At 36.0% G+C, this 13,295-nt stretch overlaps 1 protein-coding gene across 1 annotated transcript; it reads left to right on the forward strand.

Annotated features, from left to right (window-relative positions):
• Positions 1 to 436: 436 nt before the first annotated feature.
• On the forward strand, positions 437 to 9,399 carry LOC139086211 (collagen alpha-1(IX) chain-like). The gene is made up of 23 exons (XM_070634592.1): positions 437 to 742; positions 1,641 to 2,059; positions 5,107 to 5,298; positions 5,364 to 5,375; positions 5,438 to 5,509; positions 5,573 to 5,674; positions 5,775 to 5,783; positions 5,974 to 6,014; positions 6,089 to 6,146; positions 7,167 to 7,266; positions 7,338 to 7,434; positions 7,498 to 7,513; positions 7,584 to 7,715; positions 7,780 to 7,793; positions 7,856 to 7,887; positions 7,945 to 7,969; positions 8,034 to 8,062; positions 8,125 to 8,151; positions 8,215 to 8,250; positions 8,389 to 8,447; positions 8,810 to 8,852; positions 9,041 to 9,086; positions 9,146 to 9,399. Exons 1-23 carry the CDS (start codon positions 670 to 672, stop codon positions 9,249 to 9,251), a joined length of 1,740 nt encoding a protein of 579 aa, XP_070490693.1. The 5' UTR covers positions 437 to 669; the 3' UTR covers positions 9,252 to 9,399.
• Positions 9,400 to 13,295: the final 3,896 nt, after the last annotated feature.

Genomic DNA, 13,295 nt, shown 5'->3' on the forward strand with positions numbered 1-13,295 from the left:
AAATCGGAACAGTCCAGCACTAGCTATAAAAACTCAACAATTTCAAAAATTGCATAAAATTTTAAATATTTTTTTTTATGATTTTTAAAAGCACCAAAATATTCAATTGTTATAAATAATAAAATGCATGACCATACACCATCACACTAGCATTCTGTACCATGAATCAATTCTCAAAAAATTCCATTGCTCTTTTTTTTGCCAACATATGGTTTTCACATTTCCATTCTGATAAATAAATCATAATCTTTTCTCCTATTTAAAATATGTCGACATTGTATAATGTCCATGTATGTCTGTCTCTATCTCCCTCATATCATATGCTTGATTCAATGCTTAATTCTATTTTTATATATATTCTCCATAAATGTGTTTAACAGACAGCCATTTAGCATTGAAAATATTTTTGGTTATTAGAACGCTAATCTCTTTAAAAAGCATCTCAATTGTCGTGTAGTTTCCGTGCTGTCCACTTCAGTCTCTTCGTCGATAGAACGAAAATATATAAAAAATATTTTTAAAGCAGCTTAAATCCTTTTGAAATTGTGAAGTGAATGTGCTGAACAAAAAAAGAGATGTGAATGAATAAAAAGTTTGTGAAGCAGCAGCAGATATAAAAAAAAGGAATTGAAAAGAAAAATTGTGAAAAAAATAAAACTTGTTGAAGAGATGAAAAAGGGAAAAATCATGAAAATTGAGTTGCTAATTCTCTTAGTAGTGCTTGTTAATATTTCTACTGGACGTAAGCATACTTTTGCATTTTTATGTTCGGTGGGGTGTCCATAGGATATTTCTGGTGGCATTTAATGTAAAGTATGAAGGTTTAAAGGTAGACAAAGATGCTTTAATCATGAAAAGTGCCATAAAAGCTTCAAAATCTTATCGTCATCGAAAGCTAACATACCTCATCACATGCATAATCATATTCAAAAGCAGAAAAATTGAAGGATTCGGCCAAGAACAGAAAGCCTGCATTTTGTGCATTTTAGATTTGGCTGTATTTTACAGTTCGGCCAAGGCGGCATGCTTGCATTTTTTGTCAGTAGGCCTGCAATTTTGGACGAACTTTAAACATTGCCATATCTGCGTTAGATTTTATTTAACTATAACTATATCTAATGTGTCTGCTCTAGTTCTAATAATTACTTCGATTTCTCGAAAAACCTAATTTACAAATCCGTATCAGACCCATGTGGGACATACGTCTAGTTATATGTAGAGCTCGAAGTCGATTCGAATTTTATTTGTATAGTTGCAATTTGTTCCATTCGAGAAGATGGGACAGTAGTTTGATGAATACAAACAATGCAACAAACTAAAAATAGAAAGCCAGAAGTCACATGGTGCAAAAAGGAAAAATGTGTCTCTTGACCGATTTGACACTGGTGTGTACCTGGATTTTAATGAATTTATGCAGAAACCCTTGCCTCGAAACATCGATTCTCACTTTTTTATACGCTTTATTCCTTTCCTGACATGTGATTTATACAGAACCTATTTACACAGAACCCTTTAATGGCTCCTAAATAGAGCCATATGTATGCCACTCAGGCAAAAGTATGGACACCCCACAAAACTTCAATTCTCGCTTACTTTTCGCGAGAAAATTCACTTATATCAAATTTAAATTTTTTTTCTAGAGCAAAATTATGTAAATGATCCCTGCGGGCAATGGAAAGTAGATAGTCACGATGCAGACTTGGGAACATGGGATATCATTCGAGACTTTCAATTGGATAATTATGAGATGCATCATGAGACAATAACACAAATTGTCGGTAGCAATGATTATCAGACAGCATATCGTGTTGAACGTGAAAGCAACTTGACGATGTTAGCACAAGAAGCATTTCCATTGGGAACTCCATTCCAATTCTCATTCGAGTGTACTTATCGACAGCGACAGCAACAGGCAAATTCATGGCATATGTTTCATCTGACTAATCAATATCAAGAGTCACAATTGACCGTTACAATGAATCCTGATCGTCAAACATTAGCCTTGTCATTGCCCGCATCTGATGGTGAACTGCAAACTGTTGAATTTCGTCATTCGAGTGTAAGTGGATATAAAGAGGAGAATGAAAAGATTTTTTATGGGTGCTTAAATTTATATATTTTTTGTGCTGGTGATGTGATGGATAGATGAGGAGTAAGTGTGGGAAGTGAATTGAGTTGTGAAAGTTTTTCAGCGCGTTTTATCGGAACTAAATGGAAATTTGTGAATAATTACGACCCGAATAGCATAATTCGGCTAATTGATCCAAAATTCGGCATCAGATCGGCGTGACTATGGCTTGGTACCTTAATTAAACTGAATACAGCACCATGCCAGAGTCACGACGGCCTGGGTCAAAGTTATGATAGATTAACCGATTTGTGTTGGTTTTGAGAGTCTCTTGACAGACATTTGGTAGTCGCTTAATCACCTCTAAGTTATGGAAGCCAAACTGACCCTTAACATTAGAATCAAGCAGCGGGTGCTTAACAATGAGTGCTATTTGTCAGTCACTTAGATGTTACTTGCATCACATGATAACTAAGTTGAATGTATAGTTAGAATTAAGCGTCGTCTAAGTTACTGGCATCGGAATACAGACGCTGCTTGGTTTATTTTATTAGTTTGCCATGTGACCAGCAATTAAGTATGTTCCGATACGATAATAAATGGTCGCTTCCTGATTCCAACTAAACCGTTCGCTTGGTTTCCCTATTAACGACATTTCAACGAGTGTCAGAATGAACAAAATTTAAAAATAATCAATCGTGTTTAGGGATCGTCTACTAATTACGTTCAGGAGTAGGTTCAACCTAAATACTTACTTTGCTGGCCGTTCAGATGACGCCTACAGTTGGCTCTATCGTTGGCTTCTGCCTGCTAATCCATTGTTCAAAATTCCTTATTTTGTAACGTAATAAGTCAATAGATGACAGTCCCTTTGCAACTTTTGATCTAGTTCCTGCTAAGTATTGCTCAAACCAGAATTTGCAGGACTCTAATGTGGAGGCGCCTCCACTTTTCATTGCGAGGCGATTTCTTAGTGGGACACCAGCTTTTTGGATTTTTAGAGTCCGGACTCCCAAAATCCTGTCAACTCTGGTTTAAACTACCTAGAATCACATCAAAACGTGCTAAAAAGTCACCCACCGATGCATTTCAAACTCAATCCAACTTATCTTTTGTTCTGTAAAAAATTAAAAATTAATTCATGATGAACACTTAACAGTAACAACAGCGAAAAGCAGCAAACAGTAAAAAAAAACTTTGTTGAAGTGATTTTAAACTAAATTATAAAAGTTTTTACTTGCTATTTGTTACTTCTCACAATTCCTTCCTTTTTTATTCTGTTTGTTTAAAGTTTTTATTCTTCCTTTTTTTCGAGAATTTTATTTTCTCACAGTTTAAGAAAAATTGTTTGGGAAAATTCTCCTTCCTATGCTAGATTTATTCTTAGTCTGAGGATGTGAGGAGGAGGATAAGAAAAACAGGAAAATGAAAAGTTTTATTGAGTTTCTGTGCTGTTGATATTTAATAATATGAAAAATAATTGGTTTTGTGATTCAATTTTAATTTTATAAAGTTAAATTAATGTTGCAATAAAGTTCCTTTTTCTGGCTCATTGAAAAAGGAAATGGGAAGACTTGGGCTTATTTCAATCAGCCTTAAAGACATATTTACTCGCTGCTCATACAGATCAAATGTGATCCATGGCCTCCATCAGATGTCGTCTAAAGCTGTTTCTCTCGTCGGCTTCCGCCTGCTTTATTTCCAATACCAAATGCAATGCTGGCTCTATCTACAGCTTCCTTATAGACACAAAATCTTATAGATACCAAATCATAAGCAACAATTGAGTACAGCTTGTCAAATGTCATATTCTCGAGTAGACAAAAATTCGTTAAAACTAGATAAAGGAACGATAATCTCTAGTTGTTACGTTTTTTTGTCCACTTGGAATGTAATCCTGAAAGGTACACTGCGTAGAAAAGGCAGAAAATCTGGTACCAGGCTAGGACTTCAATCCGGCCTGAGTGGAAAGACCGGATTTTCTGCCATTTCTATACCGTGTGCTTTTCGAGAATCTTCTAACGGACGCTCACCGAAGGGTACTTATAGAAAATTAGAAATGTCAGCGAATGGCCGAAGACAGCTATTACGCTTTTTCTATTTGAAACATTTTTGGAAGAAACACGGTGTTTTCGCTGAAGCTAGACCAGTGTTTTCCTAACTGTATTGTTAGCCTTATGTTGCTTTCTTTGTAAAAGTTTATTACGGATAGGGAAGATTGTAGCCCTTCACAACTCTAGCCTGATTGTGGGACTGCTATCCTTGAGACGAGGCGCTTTGGATAGGATTTTACTTTATCCATTAACGTGCTTATCCCGGCACATATCTTGGTCGATTGTTGTGCGTTTTGCTACATCAGGGTATGTCAAGAGAAGGAATTCACTTGACATTTAGTCAGTTTCAGAGTCAGACTTCGGCTTCCAAAATATTCCTGTTCAAACTGCGTGAAGCCGAATTTTTTGAAAAAGTCACAAATCGCATGATGCATAAATACCATCAAGATGCGATAAGATATAACAAAATTTGGACAACACTAATCTAGACTCATGTCTTCATCACGTCAAAATTTCCAGACGAAATATTTTGCAATTTTTCTACGTCGTGTGTCTTCCATGATTTTATGGCTTTGGTTCCTGATCAAGAATATGAAATGAAAACTCACAAGTAGTAAGACTTCCAACTTAACTAGGTTTTAATTTCATAGCTGACTCGATTCCATATTCACAAATTGTTCATATTAATGCTAACTACTCAAATTTAGCAAATTTTCCTATCCAATCCTCAATTTTTCTTATCAGTCTCCACCAATCCTCAAAAACATACAAACATTACATCACATCTCCTCTTTTCATCACCATAATTCACACCAAGCGATTAATAACAGCACTAACAAGAAGAAGTTTCTCTTAAATGTCAACTTGACTTGTGTTTAATGTTTTTTGTCATTCAAAGACACATGTGGATAGAATTATGATTAATTGTTCCTTCACATTCTACATTTTTATCATCTGCAATACATAAATATTTATCCATTTCAGCTGTTTGACGATCGTTGGCATAAAATTATGCTTGGCGTGACAGACAATCGTGCTAAATTATGGGTTGACTGTAAGCCAGTGCAGAGTGTCAGTGGACAAATTGAGAGTCCGTTACGTCAACGTGGACAATATGACATTAACAATGGATACTTGTCGATTGCACAAATTGTCGACAATCACAGGAATTATGAAGTAAAATGTTATGTCATGTGAAGCTTCATGCTGATTAATTCTTTATTTTTTTTCTATTTCCACAGACGGCACCGCCTGTAAGGATGAAATATGATGGCTTTTTTTCCAACATGCCTCTTAACTTTATCTCATTTATTAGATCGACCTCCAATGGCTTGCCATGACTTGTGACCCAGATCGTGCATTACGTCAGTCATGTGATGAGATTCCTGTAAGTTATGTGAGATGAAAAAAAGGCATTTCCATCAATATTGTCAATTTATTTTCATGACAGGGATATGATAGTGCTGGAGCGGAACCGGAATATGTTGAGGGACCATCCCCAAATACATGTCAAATTTGTCCACAAGGCCCACAGGGATTTAATGGCACACAGGTTAAGGAGATAATCGCTTTTGTCACTTTTGCAATTTTTTCTCACATTTCCTTTCCTTTTTTTGTTTTGTGCTGCTTGTTTTGGACTTTAAATAATGCAGGGTGAACGTGTAAGATTTGTTATTTCTTTAAACTTTTTTTATTGTTCCTTTATACTTTTTATTTTTTTTTCACAAAACCAATCAAATTGACAATTTATTTCTTATCGGATTGTTCTGGACCCAAGGGTAATAAATGTGCAAAGTGAAAAAGTTTAATTCGATTTCATCAATTTTTCTTATTTTCATTCATACCTGTCAAGGTGAGAGAGGCGAAAAGGGAGTGAGGGGATATGATGGAAGGTGAGAAATAATTCTTTTATTGACATTTGTGGAATGTTTTGATGAATTTATTGATGAATTTAATAATTTAATAGAGACGGAATCAATGGACTGCCTGGATTGAAAGGAGAGAAGGGAGAACGTGGTATTCAGGTGAGTCTAGAATAGAATCAGCAAAAAAAGCACATGGTGTAGAAATGACCAAAAATCCAGACCCAGAACGAATTTACTCTAGTCTAAGACCAGATTTCATTGAATCTAGTCTGGCTTGTCAGTCAGGCTGACATGGAGCCGGATTATTTGAGATTTCTACGTCATGAATCCAGTGTTGATATGGATTGCCTTTGAAAAAGGCATTGCCTTTGCCTTTGCAAAGATTTTGCCTTTTCAAAGGCAGAAAAAAGGCAAAGGCAATTATTTCTGCCTTTTCAAGGCAAGGTCAAAGGCAAAGGCAAATCTTTGCAAAGGCAGACAATTTTTTAAAAATTGGATTTTTTTGTGCCTTAACTATTGGAAACATAAGCTGTCTTTGAAAACTACCATTTTATGTTATTTTGAAATTTTTTCCATTTTTATATTTTTCAAAAATTCAATTTTTTTTCAAAAATTAAAGGCATTGCCTTTGACTTTGCGAAGATTTTGCCTTTGAAAAGGCAGAAAAAATTGCCTTTGCCTTTTTTCTGCCTTTGAAAGATTCTTTTTTTAGAAACCTTGCCTTTGCATTGCCTTTGCAAAGTTTGCCTTTTTCAAAGTCAAAGGCAAGATATCAACACTGCATGAATCCGATCGACACATATTGAAATGTTGACACCACGGCGACGAGTAAATACGGCTACTCTTGCCAAGTGGCTACCTCTTGGTTCTAATTAAACTGCCGCCTAGTCGCCGTGGTGGCAACATTTCAATATAAGCCCTTCGGAAAACCTTCTGGATAAGTTATCAATTTATTGTTTTTTTGAGTATTGGATATATCACAAATCAGTTAATCGATCAAAAATGAGACCAAAAGTCAGTAACTCTGGCTTGGTTCCGTATTTGGTTTGAATCTGGCACCATCAAAGAGTCACACCGGCTTGATGCCTGATTTTGGATCGATAAACCGTCATGTGCTATTAGGGTTCGAGTTTGATTCAATAGTGCTGATACACAACATCTCGTTTAATACATATTTAGGGTATTCCTGGAACACCTGGTACACCTGGTACAGGAGGAACTGTAGTTCGTGGAGGTCAAAAAGGAGAAAAGGGTGAAGTTGGTTCACGAGGACCACCAGGTAAGCAATAATAGTGATGATAATCATGGACATAAAATAATTATTATTACACTATTTTATGATACTTCAAGGTCCTCCTGGTGAAGTCGTTCATTCAGGTGTTGGTGGTGGAATTCAATATCTTGTTGGAGGTGTAAGAGGACCTCAAGGAGAGCCAGGTACCGCTGGGTAAGTTGGTTTAATTGATTTTGGTAAATTTGAAGATGATCTGATTCTTTTTTTACATTCTAGACCAAGAGGAGCACCTGTAAGTTTAATATAAATCTCCTAAAGCTCCAGACCTATGCTGAATATTTTAAATCCATGCTCTTCCTTAGGGTGAACCTGGAATGAATGGTAGTCCAGGAAGAAGTGTGACTGATGATGAAATTAGAGAAATTTGTTACAATGTTCTACGTGAACAGTTAGTTGACTTGACTGCTAATTTACAAGGACCACAGGGAGCTCCGGTATGTGGCATTTGAAAATTACAATGAATTAAGCATTAATGATTATTTTTTTGGAAACAAATAGGGTCAACAAGGAAGGTAAGGCTAGGCATAGAATTTCTTAATAATACGATTTTAATGAATATTTATAAATTATTCAGACCAGGAAAGCCAGGACCACCAGGACCTGAAGGTAATATCTAGCTCAAATTTGTCATAAATTGAAATTTTTAATGAAATTAATTTTCAGGAAGACAAGGAGAAAAGGGTGGCAGGTATGAAGTTATACATATTAATTGAAAAAGTTAATTAAACTGACAATATTTATTCATCCTAAAGAGGATATCAAGGAGTTCCAGGCATGCCAGGTGATGAATACAAATTAATAAATTAATGCCATTAGTTTTAAATATTAATTTCTCTTCATTAGGCTTACCTGGAGTTAAAGGACATCAAGGTTAATTAGAGTTACTTAAATTTTTTGAGGAATTAAATTAGAATTTTTTTTTTGATATTTTAGGTCATCAAGGTGATCGTGGAGAGAGAGGTGAAAAGGGTATGTATGCAGTCTAGACATCGATGATGACATTCGACATGAGTCTATGCATTCTTCTTAAGGAACAAACTCAAGTCGTGTCGACTCAAATTGTATCAACTTCAAATTCTACTATTAATGACTCTTTTACATTTACAGGAGACAAAGGAGAAGATGGAGAAGGCAGACCAGGACCCCAAGGTCCACAAGGACCTCCTGTAAGTATCACGTTCAATTCATATATGTTGAAATTTTGACACCACAGCTGCGAGATGGTTGTATAATTTGAGTCAAGTGCAGCCACTCGGTGCTAAGTATATTGCCACTTAGATGGTATGAAGGCAACATTTCACTATGTGAAGATTAGGAAGGCAACAAAAAATATAATCTAGTTCAATGGGGGGCAACCTTTTTTTCGCGGTACACCTTGGCGATAAGGCTCGACTGAAAATCCACACGACATATGGTTTATGGCCTTTTTAGTGTACCGCGGCATACAGGTTACCCAGCACTGATCTAGCTAATGATTTTGAAGGATTAAACTTAAAAATGAAATCAAAATATATTTTAAATTTTCTAGGGCCCACCTGGAATAGGCGAGCAAGGTCCAAGAGGATCTGCAGGTAATTTATATAATTCATGGACATTCAAAGCGAATGTCCTTATTGGAACAGGGTACAATTAGTCGATCATATAGTATGTATCAGGGCAACTTCCATAGCTAGTAACAATTAGACATACGATCGTCTAATCACATCCTGTTCCTCTCTAGTAACCAAAATATCTGATCAATATTTCTAAAATTAACTAGGTGTGAATGGAGAACCTGGTAGAAATGGTGAAGTTGGTCCACGAGGGTAAGCTCATCATCTTAATTCACTATGCCAATCATATTCTCATACATTCCTCATTACAGACCACCTGGCACACCCGGTCAATGTCCAAATGATTGCTATCATGCAATGACACAAGCAAACGCGCTCTACTATAATCGCGTTCAAGGAAACCAAAAAGGACCATAAACTGCTGTAAAATTAAACTCTTATTGAGAGAATATCGAATTTGAAACTGATATATGAGGAAATAATGTGAAAAAAACTTGAAGAAATAAAAATTTGTTGCAAAAATTTTCCGACATGACTGGAAAAATGAAAAAAAGAGGAAAAAAAATTGAGTTTTATTAAGTTGAAAATCTGATACAAATCTCATTATCTACTTTTTTACTATCTTATAATGATGATGTAGGAAGTCGAATGTTCCTTGTGGTGAATTTTGTCAGATTTAGAGGGGTAGGAGGTGCATCCAGTGGGGTCAATTCTCCTGATTATGGCCGTATTTACCCGATTACAAGAGCATTTAGGAGGAAAGAGGGTCAATTCCCAAGAATAAGCTCGTAATGCATTGGGGGCAAACCTCCCGTACTTACTTACTTACTTCGATGGCCGAACAGATCAACTTTGATCCATGGCCTTACTCAGAGGTCGCCTAATACTGGTCTTATTGCCGCCTTCCGCCTGTCAATTGCCAATACCTAATGCAGTACTGTCTCAATTGACAGCTTCCTTCCAGGAGTTTTTTGGTACAAACTATGCTTTTTCGCTATCGGGATCGGGATCGGGATTTCCTGGGTTTCAAGGAAGCATTGTGCAAACCTCCGTTATTAGGTAAAAATTCATCAATTTATTAGGGTTTTTCGTGAAAAAAATCACAAAATCCTGATAAAGGTTAGGTTTAACCTTTCTGACAGAATTTTTCAATTTTCTAGGATTTTCATCACAACAACCCCAAACCCCATAGCATGTTCAACTCACTAAAGTTCCATCCCGAATGATACTAATGAAGAAGGCTCTGGAATCGAGCTTTAAAGACCATATCGCTGGGCTCCCCTTTGGTGTTAATAAAAGAGCTATAGCTGAACCTTAAATGCTCCATGACGGAGTCTTAAAACCTCCGTGGCGAAGCAGTCTTTAATTGTGTAGCTCTAACATGCTGCCCCACAACATGAAATTCCCCAAATTTTTATCCAAGGGACACAAAGTTTCCTTTATTAATACTAACGAGATATGTTCAATAACTAAATTTTCCACATTTCTTGCTTCCGTTTTTCATCGAAATGAGAAGCGATGAAGATGAAAATGAAATGAATTGGCCAGCAATGATCATAAAGTAGAAATAAATAAATATAATACATTTTATTTGATTTCGATGCTCACAAAATGAGAAGTTTCATTCCTTTTCTTCCTTCGACTAATGCAATTTCACTGTTATTTGATTTTCCGCTTTGGGCCATTATATTTTCTTTTTCTTTTGCTTGCTTGCGTACTTACCCCATCACTACAGTTCCAATTTCTTTATTTCTAAAAGTAGATTTTCTTGTTTTTGTGCTCAACTTCTTCTTATTTTCGCATTCATTGCGTTCCTTTTTTTGGGTTTTTATCGTGAAATATTTTAGTCGGATGGACATAGATTGAGTGAATCGTGTGTAGGTGGGGTTCGTTTACAAGTGATATATGTTGTATAATTTGGGGATATTAAGATAAGTTAGGAGTCGTTTTAAGGGGAGTTTTGGGATTTTTCTACAAAAATTCCACATCAAGTTGAAGAATTTTGTCCAAAAAAGGATTGACTACAGAGCCTCCCCCTGGATAATTCCCTGACATTCCCTGTTTCACGACGTAGATGTTTTTAGAACAGTGGTGAGTTACTTGTATGCCGCTAAATATTTTAGGAAATGCCATGAACTGTATGCCGTATGCGGTTTTTGTCGAGGCTTACCAACAAGGTCTGCCACGAAAAAAAGGTTGCCCACTATTGATTTAGCGGTGTCGGGGTTACCACGAGAAGGTAAACACTTGACATTTGATCAGCTTTGGAGTCAGACTTCGGGTTCCTCAATCCCTTCTTCAATTACTTGTTTTAATGACTAAACGAGGGTAGCTAAGAGCCTGGCCTGCTCCTCCCTCCTACAACCAGTTTACAATCATGATCATTGTCATTGATTGATTGAAGTTGACTTGGATTTTGTATGAAGTCGAGTCGACTTCGAACTCAGTTAAAAACTAAACAAGAATATAGTTTTCTATATTCCTGTTTATTCGCGTCTGAGGTAGAAATACATCAGCAACAGGACTATACTCGAATGTTCAGACCATGTTGAAAATTCAGACCCACTCCCTCCCCTTCGACCTTGAAAAATAAGATTTATCTTTGAAATTTCAAAAAAACTAACAATTTTTACGTCTAGTCGTCAATAACAGCTGGACATCACTTACTAACAACCCATAAGCTCATTCGATTTAATCCATTTCCAGCAAGAATCGTGCTTGATACAATTTTGTCAATGCGTGATGATTGAAAATTGGATTTAATGACCTAAAGAACAAGATTTTTTCATCCTTTAACAAAGAATACTTTAAGGACATTAAGTTTCATCCTTAAAGATGAAAAGTCTCAAGCACTCATCAGATGATTATACAGCATAAAGTCTCTTAAACGAAATTAAAGTTCCTTTTCAAATTTAATTACAATTTATTGCAATTGAGAGCACAAGAAGAACTAAAATTACTCACGACCTTCCTGTAACGATGCGATATTTAAATGTCATCAGAAGTAGGGCGGACGACTAAGGGTGGAAGGTGAGACTCGACATAATCTTTAAGGAAGGAAAATTGAATCACGTTTCACATTTAATAAAATATTGAAAATGTTCATTTAAAATATTTTGAGCGATATAATCGCTTTCTACAGCAATCACGGACTTGTCTTTTACAGCATCAAATGGATGTGATTACATTTTGTTCCTTTAATTTGCATAAATTTTTATGAGAACTTTGGGTGTATGTTGAGGACGTATCGAAAGCTATAAATTTTAAACGAATTAAAAGTTCAATTAAAAATCTTTTCATTGGAATCATTTATATCCTCACATCAATTGCAGGAATCTCCGACGAACAATAACGGCAATAATAAAAATAACAACAGTGAGGCATTGGATTCTTGTGTTGAGAAAGTAAGGAGAGTTATTGAGGATTATTGAATAACAAGCAGACTTGTAAGATATGGCTTTGGGTATTTAAGGAAACGTACCCAAATCTGATGGAAGATGCTTCAATTTGTTAGGATATGTAAACTCTGAATTTTCCTTAATAGGAATCGAACACAAATTTTTCTTGTAATGCCGTCTGGACGCCAAAAATTTGCAGCTTCCATTTGGTGTTATTAAAAGACTTCATTTGTGTCGCTCGAAAAAGCATTGTTCGAATAATTGTCATATCGTCCATAGTCTATATAGTGGAAAAGAGATCGGTAATCTAGTGAGAATCGAACCTACGTACTCACAAAATATTGATACAGATATACGGTCTTTTGCTTACCCACTTGACCACAGAAACCCTATTATCGCACAGGCAGATTCGGCTAAATATGGCTCAATATTAAGGTTCGTCCAAAATTGCATGTCTGCAGACAAAAAAACGCAGGCCTAATTTAAAATGCAGGCATGTATTTCGTAGTCGAACCTTAATCAATTTCTAAGATTCTAATACTTGGTCAAGCCTAACTTATATCTAATGACTTTGACCTTCCTAACAAATTAATTACATATTTCGAAGGCCGGACAGATCAATAGTTTTTTTTTCTTTTTTTTGTAATAGTGATCCATGGGCTTTCATAGAAGTCGTCTAAAGCTGACTCTATCGGTGACTTTCATATTTTTTGGCAAAGGCGCACGAAGGTTCATTACAGCATTTTTAGTTAGTTGAATGCTGAATCGCTGGCTTCCACATGACAATTCCCGATTCCAAATGTAGGCCTATCTCGAAAGACAGCTTCTTTCCATGAGATCCTTTTCATATCAACTCTTCCGAATAGCATAAAAAAGCTAATCAATTTAGAGACCGGCTTCAGTTCTGCGTAATCTCACTTGGGGTCAAATTCGACTTAAATCCAATCCGGCACCAAAACAGAGTCAAGTGGACTTATGTTGGATTTTTAGATAGATTAACCAGTCCGGCGTGACTCTGTCTTGTGGTCGATATCGACTTAAATCGAATACGGAACAATTAGAG

The sequence above is a fragment of the Chironomus tepperi genome, unplaced genomic scaffold (genome assembly GCF_022539635.2).
Source record: "Chironomus tepperi strain 1889 unplaced genomic scaffold, CSIRO-AGI_Ctep_v1 contig_9, whole genome shotgun sequence".
NCBI lineage: Eukaryota > Metazoa > Arthropoda > Insecta > Diptera > Chironomidae > Chironomus > Chironomus tepperi.